Source organism: Ciconia boyciana, chromosome 1, assembly GCF_034638445.1.
Source record: "Ciconia boyciana chromosome 1, ASM3463844v1, whole genome shotgun sequence".
In the NCBI taxonomy this organism is placed as follows: Eukaryota; Metazoa; Chordata; class Aves; order Ciconiiformes; family Ciconiidae; genus Ciconia; species Ciconia boyciana.
Window position 1 is genome coordinate 64894519 of NC_132934.1, and position 23085 is coordinate 64917603.

At 41.4% G+C, this 23085-nt stretch overlaps 1 protein-coding gene across 1 annotated transcript in view; it reads right to left on the reverse strand.

The window, feature by feature from the left end:
• BRAF (B-Raf proto-oncogene, serine/threonine kinase) overlaps positions 1-21882 on the reverse strand; it is an 86150-nt gene extending 64268 nt beyond the window's left edge. The window contains exons 1-2 of the mRNA XM_072872061.1: positions 21530-21882; positions 4996-5097 (exon numbers count right to left, since the gene is read on the reverse strand). Coding sequence (XP_072728162.1) covers positions 4996-5097; positions 21530-21664 — 237 coding nt within the window. The 5' untranslated portion in view covers positions 21665-21882. The remainder of the gene's footprint in view (positions 1-4995; positions 5098-21529) is intronic.
• Positions 21883-23085: the final 1203 nt, after the last annotated feature.

Here is a 23085-nt window from a genome sequence, read left to right on the forward strand (position 1 = left end):
GTCATTTAAGCACCATCTCTCTTAAGTTTGAGCTGACTGCTTTTGGCCAGTCTGGATCTGTTCAACCCATTTCAGTTTGTAAACAGCATTTGTTGCCAATGCTAAGTTGAAATGCACCGATCTTTATTCTCTTTTCCCTAGCTTAGGTTATCATCAGTACTTCGTTGGTAGGGACAAAAAAAAAAATTTTTATGGCCATTATAGAGGCATACACAACTGCATATTTTAACCATTTTTGCTAACTGAATGCCAGCTTTTCCAGGTTTCATAATATTAGACTTCTTGGCAGTAAAGATTTCCAATATTCACAATGCTTAGACAAACCCTTAAGAAAAGGGTTTTTCCACAGTGAATCACAAACTGCATATTTTGGGAAACAGCACTGCGAGGACAGATATAATGCACTAAGAAATTATGTGGGAAGACAAAAATCATTGATGTTTTCAGCTGCTGTGATACAGAGAGCTTCCAAAAAGTGTGGTAAAACCCATCGAGGAGCTCCTGCAACCTCTTTTCCAGAATAAAAATGCTATTAGTGATATTTCTACATCTACCGAGTCAAGCAGTTATTTCAAACATTTGACAGTGATTTCTAGGTGTCTGTTAGATCTGAGATGCCTGCTCACAGACAGGGGATGGAAGAAGTTAAGAACTAGGATTACCTAAGAAAGAATTTTAGCTACAAGCCCTTTTCAGATTTTAATACAGCCATTGTTTACTACATTTATTATTTCTTCCAGGCAGAACAGAAAAGCTTTTCTTGTAATCATATTAGAGAACCCTGATAAGATTCCCAAATCTATTACTAATTATAACAATTAGAAGAAAATTGTGTGGTTAATGACAAATGTTCTTTTCCTTCTTCTGTTCATTTTGTTTCCTACCCCTGTACCTTATACACACACTCAGAAGTCTCCCTGCAGTTTTGGTCTCTTTCCTCAGCCCCTGCTTTCCTGCCCTGACAGGAGGGAGACAAGCTACCTGCTGCCCTCCAGCTTCACGCTACATTTTCCACTCCTGGGCAGCTGCACACCAAGTAGGCTGCCCAGGCTTGCAGGTCCTACTCTCCGCGCTCTACAGTCACCTTTAAGACTGTCATTGAGGAGTGATGGATCAAGGCAAGGAGATACCCCTGAATCCAACTACCCCCTCTTGTAGGAATAATTAAATATACGCCGAATTCAACATAGCACAGGTCAATCACTTTCAATATTTCAAGAAATCCAGTCCTCTTTCATAGTCAGTTGATGAATCCTGAAATGATGACTGTGACAATAGCTGTCAGTTTTAAAGTTCTTTTGATGTAAAACACATTGAACCCCCCCAGAATTAAAAAAAAAAGTCTGCCACAAAAAAAAACCGTTTTGTCTTCTTACTCTCAGATGAGCACAGAAACAAAAGCTTGTTAGATTCTATTTTCTTGAGCAACTATAACTAAGGCATAAATTCGTTTTTATTTTTAAATGAGGTGTGTGTTTTATATTCAATGCACAAATAATTTTACTACATCCTTTGAATACTCAATTTTCAGAATTAATTTCCTTGTTCAGTTCTTCAGCTTTTCTATCTGTGTTTCCGCTCCCTCAACCCCTTCCTTTCCACTTTTAATTGAAATGCAATTTTGTCACCAGGTTCAACCACAACTTTACTTGACAGGTCTACAGAGGCAGCTCCAACACAGGCCAGGAGCCAGCGTACGGGGCACTCTAAGTTCTGTGAACATGTGCAGTTAGTAAGATGCATAAGAAACAAAGGATATAAAGCCAGACAGGAGTACAAAAGAACCAAACAAATCCTATTTTACTGAAACTCTACACATCAGAAGATGGATGGATAGCTGTCAAGCTTTTCATAGGTATACAAAAAGCCATGTTTTTGCAGAAAGCATTACAATAACAAACGATGCTTACAACAGTGAAAGGCAATATGGGTGAAAGCAAAAGTGTTCACTTGCAGGTACTTATCTAGCAATTACCTTTGGCTAATTCCAACTTTTGCCAAGAGAAGCAGACAAGGTGCTTGCTGATAACACTCAAGAGATTATTAACAGGCATAATCTACAGAATTCCTTAGGAGTCCCTCACATTTTATGGAAGATGCAAAGAGATCAGAGCAGTGGAAAGAAACAAAGGGAAGGGTGATGCAGTCCAAGTAACAGACTAGCAAAATTACCCATACAGATTCTGGGTAAAAGCAGGGCAATATTGCACTTTACAGACAGAAATGACACTGCAGCAAAACAATCAAAATGTAAAAGTCAGAAGAGGATGGACAGAGTATAAGTTACATTACCTTCCCGTTCAACCACTTTTGAGATAGTACACAGACCATAGCATCAAGACTTAGACGTAGACTAGATGTGAAAGCTTGGGGGAAAAGAGGGGTCATGCATAGAAATCTGTGATGATGCTCAGGTACGAAACTGAGCAACAGGCCCAATACTGCACAGCGGCTCTGTACGTAGGGAGTTTGCTATTTCTAATGGATGTCAGACGGATGAGTTATCTATTGAACCACTTAAGCACATGTATTCTACATACTCTCCTGTTCTTTTCACTAATATCAAAAGTATTGTATTTTCTTAGTACCGCATTTCCTAGAAGCAAACGTGTTCTTCCACACATTATCACACTACATTTAGAGCTTTTTACATTGAGCTTTGTCCTTTCATGCTGCAACCAGGGTTGTTCTGGTCCTTTTTCTGACAGGTGGAGGAAAACAGAAAGTCAAAACATTAGCTCTAGCAGTGACAGATTAGATTCAGATAAATTGCTGCAAAGTAAATTCTGATCATAGAAATCAACCCTTGTTCTTGACCAAGGCAAAAGCAGCCAAAAAGGTGGGAAACACACAGAAAGGATGCACCAGACAACTGCTGCTGGGTTGAAAGAAACAGTCAAGGGTAGACAGTAATCTTGCTTCTGACTTTATCTGTAACGTATTCTGTTACATATACGGGTACTCTGTAACATATTTCTTTTTCTTTCCCTCACACTTTAGTTCTACCACAGGAAATCTACACACTAAACAAATGACAGATATGCAGCATTTAATTCTACTCACTTAAATCAATCCATTTGAGGATGACCTAATCTAAGATAAAGACCAACCAAAGAGAAATTAGTCTCCCCTCTCACCCCATTTTCTGGTTCTTGGCTCACAGCTGCAAGCTCTTCCCCTTCCCCAACCTTAACCACAGCTTTGGGGCTCACTGGACTTCATCACGACCAAGTTCAATCCACTAACTGGATGGCAAACTAATCCAGCAAAAGCAGAGTATTTTCCTTCCAGGTTAGTGATTGGAAGTGGCTTAGCCACTACTGGTACTGCAAGTACCTGAACAAAGGAAGTGGAGAAACCACATAGCGAAGAGCTGGGAAAATCAAGGCTTTTCATTTCAATGATGATGGGCTCTTTTCACAGGACTCACTGTCTCATGGGATAATTCAACTGAAAAAGCGGAATCCCAGTCACTTCCACCTTCCTCCCAATGGCTTACTGCTCCCTAGTCAGTACCAGCACTACTTGTCACAAGACCCGCTTCATGATTCAGCAGAACTCACTGCAGCAGAGGATCACCCTGCTCTGTCTTGCAGAGCTTCCCTACCATGTTGATGGGCCAGAGTTGCAGTTTCATCTCAGCGGCACATGGAACCATCGAACTTGCAAATCTGCTTTAAGCTTCATGGTTTGTAGTCACCAACTATTTCAGACTTATCATATTCTTTACACTATCATAATAATTTCCTAGTACATATTTATGACTGCAAATGCCCTCTTCCTTATCAATGAAATACAGACTAATCGAAAAAGCTTCCCAGTGTAGGGATCTCAGTTTTAATTTAGATGCAAGCAAATGACAAATGGCTGTAATGAACTAACGATTTCACTACCTGTAATCCAGACTTAGTACAGATTACGCTCATTATTACTGCAATTTGATACACAATCTAATGAAACCAATATATATGTGGCAACATTAAATCCAGACATATGGAATGAACCAGTTCATGTGAAAACAGAGGTGTGTTTATATACCATTGAGTGGTTAAAATAGTGATTAGCATTCATTCAATACTCCCATTTCACATTAGCAGTAAGTAAAGCACTACAGAGGGCCTCATTTGACCTTAATTGTTAAGGACGTTATGTCAACATTTGTATAATCAAGCTAGTGCCCTGCTCTGACATATTAAGATAAAAGCTAGAAGTACCTCAAATAATGAGATCTTTACTTTTAATTACCCAGTGCCTTTAGGCAGCAATTACAACTAAAAAGACTACAAAAGAAGTCTGGTTGACCTCCAGTTATTTCAATACTTGAGAACACCAAGACAAGGGCAGGGTTTGGAGCAAGTGATACCCATTCAATTCCTAATAGATGTAACTTATGCATGCAGTCTTTTTTATGTTCCTAATGGCCCTACGTCAACACAACTTTATGAATCTGGAGTGATGAAAGAATACAGAAGTTTAATTTGTAGTTAGTTTACAAATTAAACACAGCTTAAAAATATTACTCCACCCTACAATTTTATGTATTTCTTTAAGAAGTTCCCTTCTACTAATACAATTTTTTGGATTCTAGATGATCATTTTTCAAAGAGAAAAGTGAAGTCAACTGCTTTAAAGGCAATGTTAGTCTTATAAGATGTTTTCATGTGTACGTGTATATATTTGCTTTTAGAAAAAGGCACGCTCTGTTATTATACACACACACAATCTTCCCCCCACGCCCTGCATCTAAAAAGAATGCTTTATAATTCAGTTGCACCAACATAACTATTAGACCATGCCACTGATCTTCCCCTACTGATACGTATCAGGAATCCCATACAGTTCCTTTCTATCTCCAGGGCAAGAGTTAAATTTCTAAGACACAGGGAGAATATTCTCTTTTACTACAGGTATTCTCAGCTTTAACATAAGATTCTTCATATAAGATTAAGATAACACACCATTAATCTAACCACACTCATTTGAATGTAAACTTACCTCTAAATATATTGATGGTGGGTTATGCTCTCCTCCAAATTTGTCTAGCAGTGCCTCTATATGTTCTTGTGTTAATTTAATCATCTGTTTGATATTCCACACCTAAAACAGAAAATTAAAAATTTTTATAATCAAAAGGAGCTTAGGGAATCTGTCCTAAAACAAACAAGCTACCTTTTCTTGATATTTGATAACAGAAGTCCACAATAAAAGTATTTTAATTATCAGTAAAAGAGTGAACAAAGCTATCCCATTCATCCACTGTCAGTAAGACACAGCTTGCTTCTGAGATAAACAGAAAAATTAAATTTGGTTTTAAAACTCAGGAACCATTGAACAAACAACTTAAGAACAGTTTATTTTTCATGTTTATCAAAACTGTATTAAGTATTTTCCTTGCAAGACTTTACAACTCAATTTCTACAGTACTACAAAGCTTAGTGAAGGAGTTGTTCTACCAAATCTTAAGTAATCTGTGTAAACGACATTCACAAAATCTAGACCTAGTGTTCTATTTGCATGGGAATAGGATATCTTCATCATAAAGAGCATCTTCTATACCTGAATTCTATATTCCATCTACCCTGCAAGTTTTCTTACTGACCTTGGACATGATCTGAAAAAGACATCTACCTCTAGTGCACAGAGAAAACTTATGGCATTATACTGTGAAACAACTCAGGCTGTTACTCATTCTTCACAACATCTTGAAAGAGTCAATTTTAGGACTTTGAGACTATTGTAGGTGAACAGTATTAGGAATCTTAATTTATACCTAAACAGGCAGTGAAGCACAAACCCAAACACTTAAAGCAATAATGCTACACTGATTTAAGAAGCTACTTTAGTCCAGCCAAATTCAGAAATTTATAGCAGGGGAAGAGGGAGGAAAAGGAGAATCTCTTCTTCATAGGTACTGTTATTCACACTATTTATCAGGAAAAAATGATTACATCAGAGTTGTTAGACCCAGGGTGGAAGAAATAAATATAATATACACAGTGCTTCTTCCAAAGGGATTTTAAAGATTCCTGTTACTTTTTTCAGTTTAACTCTTATCTATTTCACAGATTATAATATATACAGCCTCCAGACCAGGTCTGGATTTACAAACTGTGACAGCCTACCTCTTTAAAAAGATGATGCAAATAACTTTGCATTCTAAAGTAGGCACCAATAATAGTATCCAATCCAAGTTGGGTCAAAACAAGTTTTACTACGTAACTTGAGAGGCTCACAAAGAAACAAACTCTAAAATACAGAACTCATTTTGCACACCACCTGATTTACCCCTTCTAATTCTAGACATCAGTTATTTGCCAGTGATTTCCTAAAGTAAACTAATAATTGATTCACTTCTAGCCCAAGTTTTAGAACAGATATCAGAACAAAGATTTCATCAAGAAGCTACAGTCAAGCAAAAATAGTTTGCTCAGGAACAAGCAACCCAAACTACAAGGAGAGAGGGGACACCAAACAGAGTGTGCTATTCAAGTATTCTGTATGTAAATTCCCTTGAGGCAACTGTGGAAGTCAGCTTGCTTCTCAACTTGCAATCAGTTTATCAGGTTGAAGCTAGGACTGCCAACCAGCAAAGAGAAGGATTTCTGTATTTTGCTAGCTTTTCCCAAGATGGCAAGAGCTAGTTGTACGGTTGGTGAAAAGAACAAGCTGGAATCAACAGTATTTCAATGAACCCGTTCAATGTAAGAGTTTAGGATGTTTAGTTACTGTGTAACTGGTAACATGCTGTTAAGCTGGGTATGTATACAGAAAATTCTTGCCAATCTAAGGAATCATCTCAGGATTACCTTCAGAAACAGGTTTCACTAGTACTTAATGCAACTTCTATTATTTGGTCATTCTGGCAATGTTACCCACCAAAAAGTTTTCCTCAACATGTACTGTACCACAACCAATATCAACAATTTACTATACTTAAATGCCTGGCAATGGGAGAGGTGGGGAGGAAAGATGCTTCACTGACAAAGTAACCCAGAATTGCAGAACGGTTGAGGTTGGAAGGGACCTCTGGACCTCTAGTCCAACCCCCTGCTCAAGCAGGTTGTTCATGACCATGTCCAGATGCCTTCTGAATATCTCCAAGGATAGAGATTCCACAGTCTCCCTGGGAAACCTGTGCCAGTGCTCAGTCACCTTCACATTAAAAAAGTGCTTCCTGATGTTCAGAAGGAACCTCCTGTGTTTCCTTCTGGTCCTGTCACTGGGAACCACTGAAAAGAGCCTGGCTCTGTCTTCCTTTCACCGACCCTTCATCATCTTTGTGGCCCGTCACTGGACTCTCTCCAGTATGGCCACGTCTCTCTTGTACTGGGGAGACCAGAACTGGACACAGCACTCCAGGTGTGGCTTCACCAGTGCCGAGTAGAATGAACCCCTGCCAGATGAGTTTCCAAATACTTTTTTTGAAGACTGATAATGAATAACTTCCTTGCTTATATGTTATTTTCTATTTTGTGCCATAACCACAACCTTGCTTCTGTCTTCTCTTACAGTAAAGATATAGAATAACAAATACAACTGAGCAACAGCAATATTCACAACAGAAGCATGTTATTTAGGAGATGTTGGCAAGAGAATCAACCAGCCCTTAACGAGGGCAGAAATCTTCCTGCTAAGGTAATATAATGACAAGAGTAAAAACTGAGTGACTAATGAAGAAAACAAAAAAGTTTTGAAACTTATTGCCAGCTGCTGGGCTACGGCAAAAATGTTTTCACCTGAAGAAGCTGAAGTCCAGTGGAAGACAACATTGCTCAGAGGAGCTGAAAACGGTGCCCTGAATTACTTACTATATATCTGTGCACTAAACCAAGAGCCCTTCCACAAGTGAATGTTCTAGGCAAACTTCATATGGATTTCTATCATCTTAGAAAGGCTATTCACACAGTTAAAAGTACGCTGAAGGCAGAAGGAAATCTATCAAAGTCAACCATAGCAACAAATCATTATTTGTTGCTCACAGAAATGGAAAACCTATTTTGTGTGCCATATTCATCAAAAGTCTGCTGACAAGCTGAAAAAACTTTCACAAATCTAGTATTGACTAGCATATTCTATCCCTAATCAAGAACGCACAAGAACATGTACACCATGGCAAACTTCCAAGCGTCACAATTTCCCTTTAAGTAGCAACTTCTACTTATTTTTACTTACAGAAAACTTACCTTCTGGCTTCCCATATCAGTGAATATGCTTATACACAGTTTTTTGTGGTCCATAGTATTCCTTACCTAGCTAGCTCCTTGACAATCAACCCCTGTGCAAGTATATTGCATTCTACTACACAGGATCTACAACTACTTCAATTCAATTGAAGGAACTTGAGCCTTTTCCTAACTGGAATTTGGAAGCAGTGCTCTGTGCAAGTGACCTCATGCGACTCAAAAATGTCTGCTTCTGCACACCACAGTACCCACAGCTTCCACCTTACAAAAAATACACCATACCTGTTGCACTTACACAGCCAGCAGAGCTAGCAACTTCAGCCTGTCTTCTCCTTGCAGACTTGCTCGTTCAGATAACTCAGCTAAGTTTGCATCATGTGCATGAGCCCAGCCTTACAGACTTTGAGCCATGACATACCCTCATCATCTCTGTGGAAAAAAAACTTAAGAATTAAATCTCTTGAGTTCAGAAGCACTCGCAAAGGTATGGGTTTCCTTCAACTGTCCAAGTAAAACTTAAGTATACAAAAATGGCCTAGGATTTTAGTGTCTCATTCCCCATAAGCACGTACATTACAGGACAGCAGCAGAGAACTACCTAACAAGAAAGACAGCAAAAACATTAAATATAGAATCCTTTTAGCAGTCAGTTCTGGACCAAAGAGCTTGTTCCTAGAGAACAGAATAAAACCAAGTTTTTCAAGGTAAATGCGTACACACTAATACCATTCCTTCCTCGAGATCTCACAGTAACCCCTTTATCCACACTTTATTCACATTGTCTCTAGAAGTAAAAGAAAACTGCAAAAGCTTCCTGGTCATTAAGAAAGAACAGACCTATTTTTTTTTTTACCCTTATGAGCATTCCACTACACTTATGAAACTCCTCACCTGTAGGAAACCATAAAACCACAACTGCCAAGTATCTTGCAGAAATACAAAAATTGATGCCAGCCTAAGAGACAGTTGCTAGAAATCTTAATGTATCCTGAAGTAAAACTGCAATGCACCTAGTACTGTCCACATGCAAGTCCAGTCCCTTCCCACAGGAAGCAGCATGGTTATTTGAGACACCCTGTTCCATTGTAGTTCCACGAAAAAGTAATGAATCCTTTACAGCCTGGATAACCTTATCATTTTTCCAAAAAAAGCCTCAAATAAATTTTTCTGTCCTATCTGGTAGCATTAGGTTAAGGTTATTCTCTATCACAAGAGATTAGATTTGATTCTCCTTTTAGTGCTGCTGACACAAGGAAGCTGACGCAGGCTAACATGGACACAGGCAGCCAGAAGACTGGAAATATTCCAGATATACTGGAATATATCAACTTGTATCTGCCTATTGCGGATAATTGTGCATTAATTCTGCAAATAAGCACTCCCTTGCAATGTAATAAAGATGATGACCTATTTCAAGCCAGAGGAAAGTCAGATACAGTAGAAGCCTAAATCTATTCTATTCAGGGAATCCTATGGCTCCACAACTGCGAGGCTATAAGCCACAAAGTTATTTTCGCATCCTTTGCTGCTTGTCAAAACACACAGTGCCTGAGACAGCACAAAGCAAGCTATCTTTTATACTTTTTGTACCTGGCATCAGTACTCAAATCTTGCAGCACATCCTCGCTCTAAGCTCTATGATTCACATTTGGTAGAAGACACCCGAGAGGTCAAATCTATTCTGTAAAGAAAAAAAAAAGCCATTATTTGTCCAGGCACAGTATATCCTGCGTTTGGATTATCACACTTGGTGATGATGGGAGAATACTTTGATAGAACCAACTAGGTAATTTAAAAAAAAAAAATAATTAAGCGTCTGATTTGGAAACTGTTTTATAAGGAGGACAAAATCATCAATACCTATCCAGTACTATTCTAATCAGTCCCTTAAGGCTTCTTTCTTACAGAATCAATTCAATTGTTTGGTCCACTGAGCTAGAATCCACTTTGTCAGAAAATGCTTTAGAAAGTTGTCATGTATGAGATTGTTCTTAGCTGGACTAATGCCTTAACTAACTTGAAAGTGAAGCGTTAGAGTGAAAGAGAGGCAAGAGGACATATGAATGGGGTTAATAACTCAGCATCCCACCTCAGCATTCACATGTCAAGATGGAGAGTTTGCATTTTCCCAGTTTCTTTGCTGAAAGTCCCTGTTACATCTTCCTCACATTTTGGTATCTTTTCCTGAGATACTTTCCCCCAGTATCAACCTTGAATGGTTCTGTCCTCTTCTTGCCTCTTACAAAGCTTTTCATTTTCTGCACTCATCTGCTGGAACACATGCATACAGTAGGAATGATAGGCCCTTCCTTCTTCATATACTTCAGGCTCTAGCTCTTCTCCATCTCTCAACTTGAAGCTTCTCTCAACTTGCACATCCACTATATTAATTTTTGCATTTTTCCTACTCTCTGCTGGCTCTTCATGCTTACCACATTTTCAACAGTGTAGTTAAACTTTTTATTAAAACAAGTATAAAAAATACTAACAGCTGAAAAACTTTACTGACTTGAAAACCTGCTCGCAATGGGCTCCACATAAGAGTTTACACAAGCGATATGAACATCAACATTGAAGTGCTTTTCCTAGTTTCTCCTCCCCAACTTTTCATTATGTTGGTGAATCAATTTTATCGCAACTCCTTTACAATATCTGAGATACAAACTTTGACAGTGTATTGTCATTGTTGGCTAACTGGACAGTTCAGAATGAGTCCAGTAAAATTTACGATCACAGACTAGTAAATAAGTTACGGACAACAATATCTACAGAAGTTACTGCAGCCAAGAGAAAAAGGATCTGGTATCCCTTTTTCCACAAAAGTCTATGAACATATTTTTCTAGACTGTTGAAGAACAGCCTTGATGAAGATGTATAATAGTATATTCAAGAAAGAAAATCCTCAAGAAGAGGTACAACATTTTTTGTACCATCCCATCTGATGACTAGGATCATAACTAGGTCAGCTAATACAGTAATGTGGTCAGCAGGCATCTGCTGTAACACAGCAGTTAGTAAAATATTAAAAAGGCTTCAAGATTAAAACTGTTTTCCACTTAGCAGGTAACATTTTTTAGGAAGGAAAGGCCAATTCTTAATCCCCCATAACCAGTAATGCAGGTTTTGAACTGTGTCTGTTGTGACACTGTTCCCATTAAGCAAAAAAAACAAAACCAAACACCCAACAACTCCCTCCCTACTCCAAAAAACTAGGAAACATCTGACCAAGTTAATGCTCAAGCATCAGAGTATCATCTTTGAGGAGTTAGCAGCAGAAACTATTGAAAAAATAAGTGGAAGACTAACTCTGAGATTCTAAGATAAACACATTCAATAAAGACCTGCTTTCTTTACCAGAGGACTTCCACCACACAAGATCCTGGTATTACTAACACTTGGTTTTTACTTAATATTCTTGCATCTCTCATTTATTTGCAAACCGTCAGTTGCAACTGAGAGTAATCTGTGTCTTTTCCTTTGTTTGATTCTAAATGCAAATTGAATTACTCATCATTCGGCTCTACTCTTAAAGCAGAATAAATAGCTTTTCAGTCTGTCAGGCCTTTGCCTCTTAAGTTGCCTCCTCTTTAACAAAAAGGAATTCAGACTTCAAATGTTCCTTACTTCTTCTAAGTGTTTAAAAATATTTTTTAAATACAATGATAAATTGTAAAGGATAAAGCTCAATAAATTCTACCCTTGTAACATAACCAAGGAGCTTCTCTACAAGAACAAAGTCACCAAGAGTCTTAGGCAGTGGTTGCTTTGCAGCTTACACCAACCTAGAAGGTGGGTGCAATTATCATATTGTCCTTGGCTATTTACCCCTGGTCCCTTCCTAACTCTTTCTCCAAAACTTCAAGCTTTGGCTGAACCATTTCAGTACGCTAAACAAGCAGAAAATTGTTCTCTTTGTCAAGGTTAGTTTTCTGCCAGTCTAGTGTGTTGAAACAGCTTGACAAAGGACCCAGTGACCACCTGAGCTGGTGCAAAAACTCACCTTTCCTCTCTACAGCCCACAGTTAGATGGATTCAGGCTACCATGAAGCAGCAGCCTTCCTGTTTAAGTTTCAGCTCTCTTTCATTCCCCCACTTTTTCCATCACCTGCCATCTTTGCTGCTTGCTGCTAAGTAGAATTTGCCTCCCAGTACTATAAAAAGGAAAGTTAACAAATGTTTTCTACCACACTAGAACAGCAGAGTGTGAAAAATAAGAGGTGTCTGTATCCTTCATTTAAATCATTAACCACCAGTTGCACAGCTTTCTTTGATCTAACTAAATCTTTAATTCCACATTCCTCGAGGCTTTTGTGTTGCATTACTACTAGTCCCTTTTATTCACTTTGGTACTAATTCAGTAGTCATGAGGATCATGCACAGATCAAATTCTGGTACAATTCACTGTGTTTACATTTATGAATTTAACAACTTCTCCCTAGACTGTCACAGGTTTAAAAAAAAAAAAAGTGGAAAAAAACCCCTATCCCGATTTCCTAACTTATTTAAGAATGCAATTTTGCTTTAGAGAGGTAACTACCACAGACTCTCAACAAGTGTTAAATGCATACAGCAGTGAAATTTAAAAAAAGACACCAGACTATTTCTCCACACACCTTAAGCTGAAGACAAGTCATATTTGTGATGGAAAGCAAGCAGCCAACCAGCTAATTACAATAATTGCTTATAAGAAGCAAACACTAGTCGAGCAGAGCTCTTACACAGCTTGGATCACATTAATTAAAATGGCAAAACAAATAAACTCAGTCTCGCCTGAACTACAGAACTTACTCTGTTCTCTCCTTGCCAGAGCACACAATTAACTAGACTATCCAGAAAAGATAATCAGCACCTATTTAAAAGTTCATGTTATCAATCTATAAAATAATTTGTTATACACTTTGCAATACTGCACCACTAAACTATTACTACACTCTGCATGTGTTTTCTACCAACTGGTTAGAAAATATAAGACAGCTGGAATTGTCAGTCAAGTACAAATATATTCTGTTTGTTCAGAAATATCTGTGATCCAATAAAGTAACTAAGGTATCCCATTTTTATCACAGAGGCCTCAAAACCTGAAGCAGAGCAAATGTACTTTTTTTTTAAATTTGTAAAACACAAGTAATTTGCTCCCAGTCACAGAAAACAGTCACAAATAGAAACTGCCACAGAAACCACATTCTCCTAAATAGAATTCTATGTTCTACTCAGCAGACCATGCTGCCTTAGTAACCCTAGTACCAACATGAAAAATGAAATAATTTAAAAGGCAGAATTGGCTCCTTGCCACTCATTGTAGAGTTAGGAGAGTTTTAAAAAAAAAAAATCCAAACCAAGATACAACAGCTACCACAGTAGGATGTTGTAAACATCCTAGTAGTTGTAGTTGTAAACAACCATCTAGTTTAGAAAACTGGGGGGGAAGGAGGGGGGAAAAACAAAAAAACCCCACCCCCGCTGCTGAAAAAGATATTTTCATTTGACTCAGTCAAACTTCAGCTGATCAAACTGAAGAACCATTTAGTACATAAAACCTGCTGCAAGACTTACAACCTGTAACTACTGAATCTAGAGACTGGAAAAAGTTACATCAATTTTCAACAATGTACATAAGCTTAAAAACATCACAAGAGACTTTATTAGCACTTGCAAACTGTATTCTAGGAAAATTATGAAAATGCTTAAAGAAATTCTTTCTGAAAGCTACCTCAGATGATACTAGAGACTCACATTTAAACCTATATTACTTACAATTAGAGAGAATGGTTGACCTATTGAGATTCAATGAATAAATTTACAAAACCAGTTCAAAGACTGAGGCACCAATATACAACCATCCAGTTCAAAACTACCAACTTCTTAGTCATAATGACGTATTTTACTTTGTGTTGATTTTATAGTGCTTTTCAAACACCATTAGTGAATAACTAGTACTAGAGAGATAAAAAACTATACACCCTACTCAGACTTCAGAAATGCCTACCCTCAAAACAATCCCTTTATCTGAGATAAAGTAAAAAAAATAAATTTAAAGTCTGTGCTCCAAATGTCAGAAAATGTTGACTGAACACAATGTAACTGCATTTGAAAAGCATTTACTACTTATCAGTACATTTAACAACAGCTTTATTAACGACTGTACTGTTTAAGGGGCCTCACTACGTAACAGATGAAGATATTAGAGCTGGTATCCCCTTTTTGTGGTAAAAAAAAAATTCCTAGCCACTTAGTTACGCAACATATTTTTGAACAGTAAGTACATTTTGTTCATTAACAACCTTACTTGCTTGCCTCCTAGATTAAAGATTTTAAAGAAAGTTGGTACCCTCCACGTAGAAATTTAATTGCCTTTTCATACTAAATTTTGTGCAGGTATACTGGGAGAACCCACAAAAAAAATTCACTTGATCAGAACCTTAGAAAAATAAAAGCTTCCTTCAGTGCCCAAACACACTCCTATGATCTCCTGAACTCAATATCGATAGTGTGGAGAATTCATCTGATACTGAGCACTACACCTGCACTGCACAAGCAGCTCCATTTTGAAAAGAGCACAGGTTCTGCCTTCTGATCTTTAATGTTCACGTTGGTCAGGAGTGTCATGGTGGAATGATAGCTGGCAGCACTGTCCCCTGAAAAGCCCTGCCTGAACTGACAGCACCTTCAGACAATGGGAATGGTTAAAAATGAGACCTTTGCCTGTTTCGCCCTTTTTTGCCAGGGTCCACATTCATAAAATGTCAGAAACAGAATAAAGAAAGGCACTGTTGCAACTCCTTCAAAACACACAAATGCTAAAAAGGTGGAGTAACAAGCCAAACGTTTGCAGTAAGGGGTTTAAACAGGAAAAAAAGAAGAAAAGGCATGTAATTCTGCATCAAGCAGCCTTATTTAACTTCAGTACTGGTCACAGAAGAGGAAATAAGTTGCATAAATACGTATTTCATCATTTTGGAAAGAAGCTGTGCGCAGGAGGGAAGATTAAGGGATTCCATTGTACACCCAAAAAGCTCAAAAGCAACTGGAATAAAAAAGCTGAAGCAAAGAAACACATATATTGCATACTGACTTCTGTATCCTGCACTAGCTGTGAGAAAGTAGCTGTGTTCACACACACAGATGTGTGAACAGTTAAAAATTACAAAAACAATCTCACACCTCAAAAAACTAAATACTGTACATAGAACTCTCAACGTGGTCAAAGCTGTTGGAAAAGTATACTTGCTATACAAGAAGCTCATAGAGGACCTTCATGTCCTTGGTACACTGGCAAAACTATGGCGTGTAATCATATTTCTGTAAAAGGTATGCTCAAAAGTAATTGTGACAGACCGAGTAAGATTGCTACAACCTAGCATGTGTAAGCTCAGGACCACAGAGATCTAACATGTCAGGATCTAAGCCTGGCAAGTCCAGCTAAGGAAGCCTCAGATGAACAAGACTCCTCCTTCAAATATAAAATATTTAAGGCCAGTGCAGTTTCATGGGACAAAGATGATCTTAAAAAAAAAAAAAAAAAAAGAGGAGGGGAAAGAAATTGACAATCCACCATACTACCACTACTCTCCCTAACCACATTCCTTCTGTCTCCTACCTCGCAAGAGTTTTGGAGCTCATTGTATGCCACGTTGAGGAGATTCAGTTCACTAAGCTTGCAGAAAACTAACCCAGCAAAAGCGATGCCAATTTTCTTCAGCATTAGTGAGTTGAATCAACTCAGGAAAGGACCTACGTGGTACTAAGTTGGCACAAGAGAGTAGGTCTGGCTGAGCAGCCAGGCGTAGGTACAGGAAACAGCAAAACCTCCCTCTCTGGGTGGCAGAGCACCACTTGACTGACTTCAGAGTAACTGCAGCAATAGGGAGCAGCATCAACCCTTAGGGACTATGGGTATGACAGAGCATTTCTAGTATATTGTACATTACACTGACCTTCAAAAGCGAGTTGTTCAAGCTGAAAATAAAACTTACATAAAACTTATGCTTGGCCAAAAAGCGTCGCCGAAAAAACCTCTTAAACCTGAAGTAGCTTCTATGTAAGGCTGGATTGGAAGAGAATTAGCGATTTCATGATCATTTGAAACCTTCTTTTGTTTCCCTTGGAAGTACAAATGAAATTATGTTTCCTTCTCATTGAAATTCCCTCCAAAATCTTTCATGCAGTCAAATTTTCTACAGATACAATAATTAATAAAACTGAACTATAGATTTGTTACAAAATAACAAAACGGTGGAATATAGGAGCTTTAAGGAAATCAGGAGTTTTTTTCAGTTTGTTTTAAAAAATAGCTACCATCAAAAGATATTGCCATAAAAACCCCAAATCTCATTTGGTCTACAGTATTTTTAACTACATGCAACAAAAGAACTGCCTTTCCTGGATGAACAAGTGTCAAGAAGGATATTATTAGAACAGCCTTAAAAATAAGACATCTTTGAGTTTAACAACTACAACAAAATACAAATGGGAATAGCACCAGTGGCTCAAGTAACAACACAAATTAACAAAAAACTCAGTACCAAACGCTTCGTATCCAACCAGTTTGTGGATATCCACAGAGAAAAGAAACAAGCCTCCTGAGACATCAAAACTTTTCAGAAGAAGCTACTACTCTATTAGGCAAGTTTTGTGTAATCAAACAAGCTACTACAGGACAGAGCTGTTAATCCTATTGCCTTTTGGGAAAAACATCATAAGCAGAAATTTCTTTAATATCCCCACTAAAATCAAGTATTTCAAGGTTGTGTTCTAATGTTCGATCTACCTTGCCACACATAAATCATAAAAAGCCTAAGGAAAAAAAGACTAGAGGTTACTGAAGTGATTGCCTTTTCTACACCTGGATCAACTTTCCCCCATCACTCCTGACATATGTTTGCCTGTGGAGGTGACAGAATCTATTAATGGACATTTTACAAATAAGTTAAGAAAGTCTATTTTCATGCTTCACTATACCTAGCCATAAAGAAAAAGGTCTAATAGTAACATGAAACCATTTTCTCTGCTACCATTTAAACTCACTACTGCTGGCAGTAATTGCCACAAGCCTGGAGAACAAGTTATTTGCATTCTTCTTTGCATTAGATTTGACAATTTCCCCTTCTTTTTTAAACAACCTCTGGTTTGTTTTTTTTTTCAGTCTTTCCTCAAAGCTCGGACCTTCCAGACTTCAAATCAGTTATTATTCTTCTCTAGACTCCCCTCAGCTAGATCATGTATTTCTTGAAGCTGTGACCCAAAGTCAGACACAGTATTCAGCTAAGGCCTTTCCCATGCTATGCAAAACAAAATAATTATTTTACTTATCTTTCGAGATATACTCCTGCAGAATATTAGCTGGATATGAAGCATCTTGTAGCTAAACCTTAACTTGTCCTCGCAATTGAACAGGATGTCATTCACAGACTATAAAGTTAGCTCAATCACTGAACACAAATGCACAACAAAACATAACTGAGATTCAACATTAAATGTATTCCCAAAACTACAAAAGCAATGAAGTAAAAAAAATGCTTATATCATTTCAACTTTCCAAATAAATAGCACATTTAATTGTAAACTCTTCAGAGAAATAGAAACTTAAAAGGAAAGTTATTCTAATTCCCAGCGTGATAGGTTCCCTAAATGTTATTGCAACAAAAATAACCCCAGGTTTTTTTGGTGTACCTATATTACTTTATGAGAACCCACCACTTACTTCATATTATAAGGTTAGAGGCACCTTTTCATTCTATGCATTTTATTCTTCTTCTTAAATCTGTTTTATAAGATTACGGTTTCTAAATATATAACTAATATTCATGTAGGATAAATTCCAGCATTGCTGCCTAGAAAACGATCAACCATCCAACAGCTCAGACCCTCACTTCACAACCTTCAAAGTCATTTTCATCTTCCAAAGAGCAGTTCAGGGCACAAAGCTCCGAGTACAGAAAATCCCATTTGAATTATTTAATATTGCTGTAAATAATCTCTAGCAACAAGAACAGAGCCTTTCCTCCCAGCTGTCACACACTCCTTACTATATCAACAACCCTGTAATACTCTGAAAACCTTCCATCCAAACAATCTCTTGTCCCGAGAATTCATCCTGGGGAAGAAGCCAATCTACATGCCTCTGGACGCCAGCACTCACTAGGCCTCCCAACACCAGCAACTGAATGGTGAGCAAAACAGGAAAATTTCTGCTAAATTCACTTGCCCCTACCCTTTTCAAATCCTTATGCCTCCAAGAACACCTATTTCCTAAATGTACTATATGAGTGCAAGCTACTCTTACTAATCTTGAATTGTAATACAGAAAAAAATGCTTTAGCAATTATTATACTCTTATGTAATGACTTCATTATTAATGGAAGATTTTTAGCACCAGCAGTTAGGCTACTGAGGCAACTTCTGAAGAACTAAATTCATTATTTGATTAAAAACTGGCCATGAGTTGAACGATATGGCTCAAACTTGTTTTTCAAAACCCCAACCCTTGAATTCGTAAGCAACACTGATGTAGTTTTAACCCACACAGAAGGACTTGACTATCTTGATAGAGAATACCTCCTTTACCAGAGGGCTCCAACTTACAAGTTTGTGTAAGACTACTTCAAGGTCTGTCAGAGATTCTTGTTGTCCACCCCTGTTTTAAAACTAGAAACTGAGTATAGAACTGAAGGTTTTCCTTCTGGAAATCAGGACGGCAGTTCCCAAAAGATTACAGGGAACTAAAACCTTTCCAGGTATCTCCTCAAAGTAAGTGAGATTATGCTCCTTGACGGGCTTCCACAGCAAGGTTACTTTTAAAGCTTAGATTTACATTGTCTTGAAGGAACAAAACAAAACACTAGAACATGTACTTACATTGGAGCCATGAGTCAGTTAGAAGCACTTCAGTATTTTTCTGACTTATGTCACTTTGAATTTGCATTATACTTTAGGTTGGTTTGTTTTTGTATTAAGGATAGTTTCCATTTTAACTGTATCAGCAATTTTTTGGTCTTGAACTTTATTAAAAGTACAGTTTTAGATGAAGTAATAGGCGTACTTACACAGCAAACAAAATTTAATGACTTACGACTTGAGGAAGAACTAGCTAACTAAGAACAAAACCACATCAGAAAATAAAAATTCTAGCACCAGCTCTGCCTTAGACCTCATGTTTCAGTATTTCCAATGTATAAGAAGTTTGCTTTTAAATAATACAAGAATACCCCCCCACACTTCCTAACCTTGAATATATGCACCCGTACTTGTGACATACTGACCTCTCTGGCTGGCAGGTGTTCCAGATACCAGACTGCTCCTCTCTGGCCCTTGCTCTCATATAGGGATGCAAGATATTCAGGGGATGGGGGGAAAGCTTCAGGGGATGTGGGGAAAGCTACACTATGTAGTTTAGCATCTGGAGTCAAATCTAATAACTGACACAGGCTAAAATATTTTTGAAGTTGAAGTGACTTATGCCAGTTTCACAAACGCCTCCCTTGGTATGAAAACTGATTAAAAAAAATCTTGCCTCCTGCTACTGCTTTCCCCTCTCCTCTCTCTTGCACTGCAGTTTATTTACCCAACTCAGCTGTATTGATAGTACTGTTTCTAGGGCCACAATACAAACCAGTTATTGAAATAATTCCACAGAGATTTAGGTTTTTTGTGGCAGAAGTAACAGAAATTCATTTCCATGCACAGCTGCACCAGCACAATCTGGGCGATAAAAGTCAGCGAGGAGCTTTTTAACCTCATTTTGCTGCTGGAAGAAAGCATTTGTTAAACCCCACTCTTTAGGTATTTAGGTTTCTCAACCAGTTGAGAGTTTCTCCTTACTCAGGAAAGTTAAGACCGGACTTGCATCACTCAAAGCATTTAATCACCCTGCTGGTTAGCTGCAAAATACATATATACTGCTGAGTTTTGCCTTCCTTCAGCAAGTAAGCCAGCAGCTCCTTAAGATGAGGGAATCAATCTCACCTCTCACTAACATCGATAGGGGCAGACTCCTTCCCTGTTTCTCCTTTCTGGCCAGGATGAGCTCTAGCACTTGTCAAACTTCTCAACTCATTAATTCCACTATAATCCACTATGCTAGTAATAAATAAAATGATTTAAAAGTTAGTCTTTTGCTGGTGAGTTTGCAGTCAAACTGGACCCCTCTGTGAGCTGATGATCGAAGCCAGCTCACTTTCCCTGCTGGAGGCTCTCCCCCCAGGGCAGCAAGGAGCCGTAACCTGGTGGGCTCGGCACCTCACAGGGCCACAAGACTCTGCTCACAGATGTGAGGTCCTGTACCGATTACACAGACACGCTCAGGAAAGCTGAGCAGCAATAATCTTCAGCAACTAACGCTCGGAACAAGAGGGCAGAGCTTCTGTATTTACCTCCAGAACAAACTTGATGCATGACATTTGGCAATTTGTTCTGACTTCGATGCCTACACTATTCGAATCTGCAAAACGCCTTGTGTTGTTACGGCACATTTTATTTCACCTTCTGAAAACGTTTCAGAAGTGTTAGCAACTTACACTTTAACCCTAGGAAAACAGGTAGTACCGCTCGCTCTCCGTGGGATTGGGAAGTTAAGTAATATGCCCCAAAACACAGGAAGCATGTAAGAGAGACACAAACCAGAGGCCCGACATCCTCAGTGCCTGCAGAGCGCCCTGTCCGTTAACGTTTCCTCAGACTCCTCGTGCAGAAACGGTGAGCCGGGCCCACATCCATAACAGGAACCATACCCACTCCTGTTTTTTAAATATGTTTCGAGTGTTTCAGAACCACCGGGGGAAACCGATTACAAAACCCCCGCACAAAAGCTTTGCCGGCCACAGCCGCCAGGTAACAGCAAGCGTGACAGCAGGGGCACGGAGGTGGGCTTGTTTGAAACCAGACCGCGACCGCCACCCCTCCCCAGGTGGAGCGCGGCGGGGCGGGGGAAGCCCCGGCCCCCGCAGGCCCGGGGGCGCCGCCTCCTCACGGCGGCACGGGCCGCCCCCGGGACAGAGCGGGCCCGGGCCCCGGGCGCTGCCTGCGGGCGCCGGGGGGTGCGCGGCGGGAGCGAGGCCGCGGCGAGGCGCGGAGCCTCCCCGCCCCGACACTGCATCACCGCCGGCGGCTGGAGCGAGCGGCGCCCCCGCCGCCGGAGGGGGGAGGAGGCCGGGGCCTCCCCGCAGCGGGGATCCCCGCCGCCGCCGGCGGCCCCGCGCCTCACCCTGCCCCGCGAGGCCCCGGCAAGCCCCGCGCCGCCGCCCCGGCCGGGCCCGCCGGCGGCCCCCGGGTGGGGGCCGGCCGGAGGGGGCGGGGGCGCGATCGGCGGCGGGGGGCGGGTGGCCGCTGCAGCCGCCGCCGTGTGGCCTCACCTCCTCCGGGATGGCCGGGTCGCCGCTGCCCGCCGGGTAGCAGGCGCCGAGCGCGGGCGGCGGCGGCTCGGGCTCCATGTCCCCGTTGAAGAGCGAGGCCCCCTCCGCGCTGCTGCCGCTGCTCAGCGCCGCCATCTTGGATCGAAGCGCTGGGGCGAGGGAGGGGGAGGGGGGAGCCGCGTCCCCGCCGCCGGGACGCCCCCAGCCGCGACCCGTAGTGGGAGGGGGGAGGGGGGCGAGCGCAGATCCCGGCCCGCTCCCAGCGGCCCGCGCCACCGGGACGTCACGCCCGGCCCGTGACGTCACCCAGAATCGCCGCCGCCGCCACTGCGCATGAGCCGCCTGACGTCACCGGGAAACACCCTGACGTCACGGCGCGACCACCCGTCGCCCTGGGAACTCGAACGTGGGCCGCGGCCCCGCCCCCTCGCCGCGGCCCCGCCCCCCGCCGCCGCAGCGCCCCCTGGCGGCGCGGAAGCGCAGTCGGCGCCGCAGCGCGCTCCCGCCGCGGGGCCGGGGCCGGGGCAGGGGCCGGGGCCGGGGCCGGGGCCGGGGCCGGGCCCGCAGCGCCGGCAGCTGGTGGCGCGGGCGGGCGCGGGGGCGTGAGGAGCCCGCGCAGAGCCGGCGGGAGCGGTCGGTCGCCAAGTGGCGGAGGGCCGGCGGCCGGGTGCCGCCACTCGCCGGCCTGAGGGCCCGTCCCGGCAGCGGCCTGAGGGCCCGCGCGGGGAGCCCTGCAAACCGCGGGTGGAGGGAAGGGAGGTCTGAGGTGCCGGCAGAATTAAAATTAGGAACAAGTGGGATCTTGCGTGCCGTGCGAGCTCATCGGGAGCTGGAACAGGGTCGCGGTGAAAACGGTGACTAGGCAAGGGCGGAAAGGGGCTGCCGGACCCCAGGACTGGTCTGACATCATTTGACAAACAACCGCAGTGTGCCTTTGGGGTGAATCTTTATAGACACCTACCATGCGGCAATGGCAGAGATACTTCCAAAAATCACATTTTCATCTGAAAATGTTGTGCCTACTCTAGTTATAACTAAAATAGTCGATTGCTAGAATTGATAAAACGTCCTTATTTTTTCCACTGACAGCATTTAGGCCTCGACCCGCCACAAGCTGGTGCTTTGTTTATATACGGTGTTTCAAGTGAGTGAAGGGTCTGATCACGAGCTCAGGAGAAATTGGGACCCCATCCTCCTCGTTAACACCTATCTCTTATCCTCTGGCCAGCTTTATCCAATCTGCGGGTTTGGGAGCAGGTCCCAGATTCCGAATACGTGCGTCCATCTGCACCTTGTCTGCATGACGGGACCTGCACCGCCTTCCTGACAGCCTGGCTTACCAAGGAAAAGAGGTGGGCTCACACAGCAGGACCTGCCGTGGGCTTCGGTCCTCTGGTGCGAATGACAGAGGAGCCGGGGTGGTGGGTAGGATGCGCTGGGAAATGCTGCTCCCTCCGGCTCAGAAACGAGGGGGAGCTGGAGCCAGCACCCACCGCTGCCCCCCAAAGCCTGCTCCCCCCGTGTCCCCAGTGCCCGCAGCCAACCTCCCCCAAAGT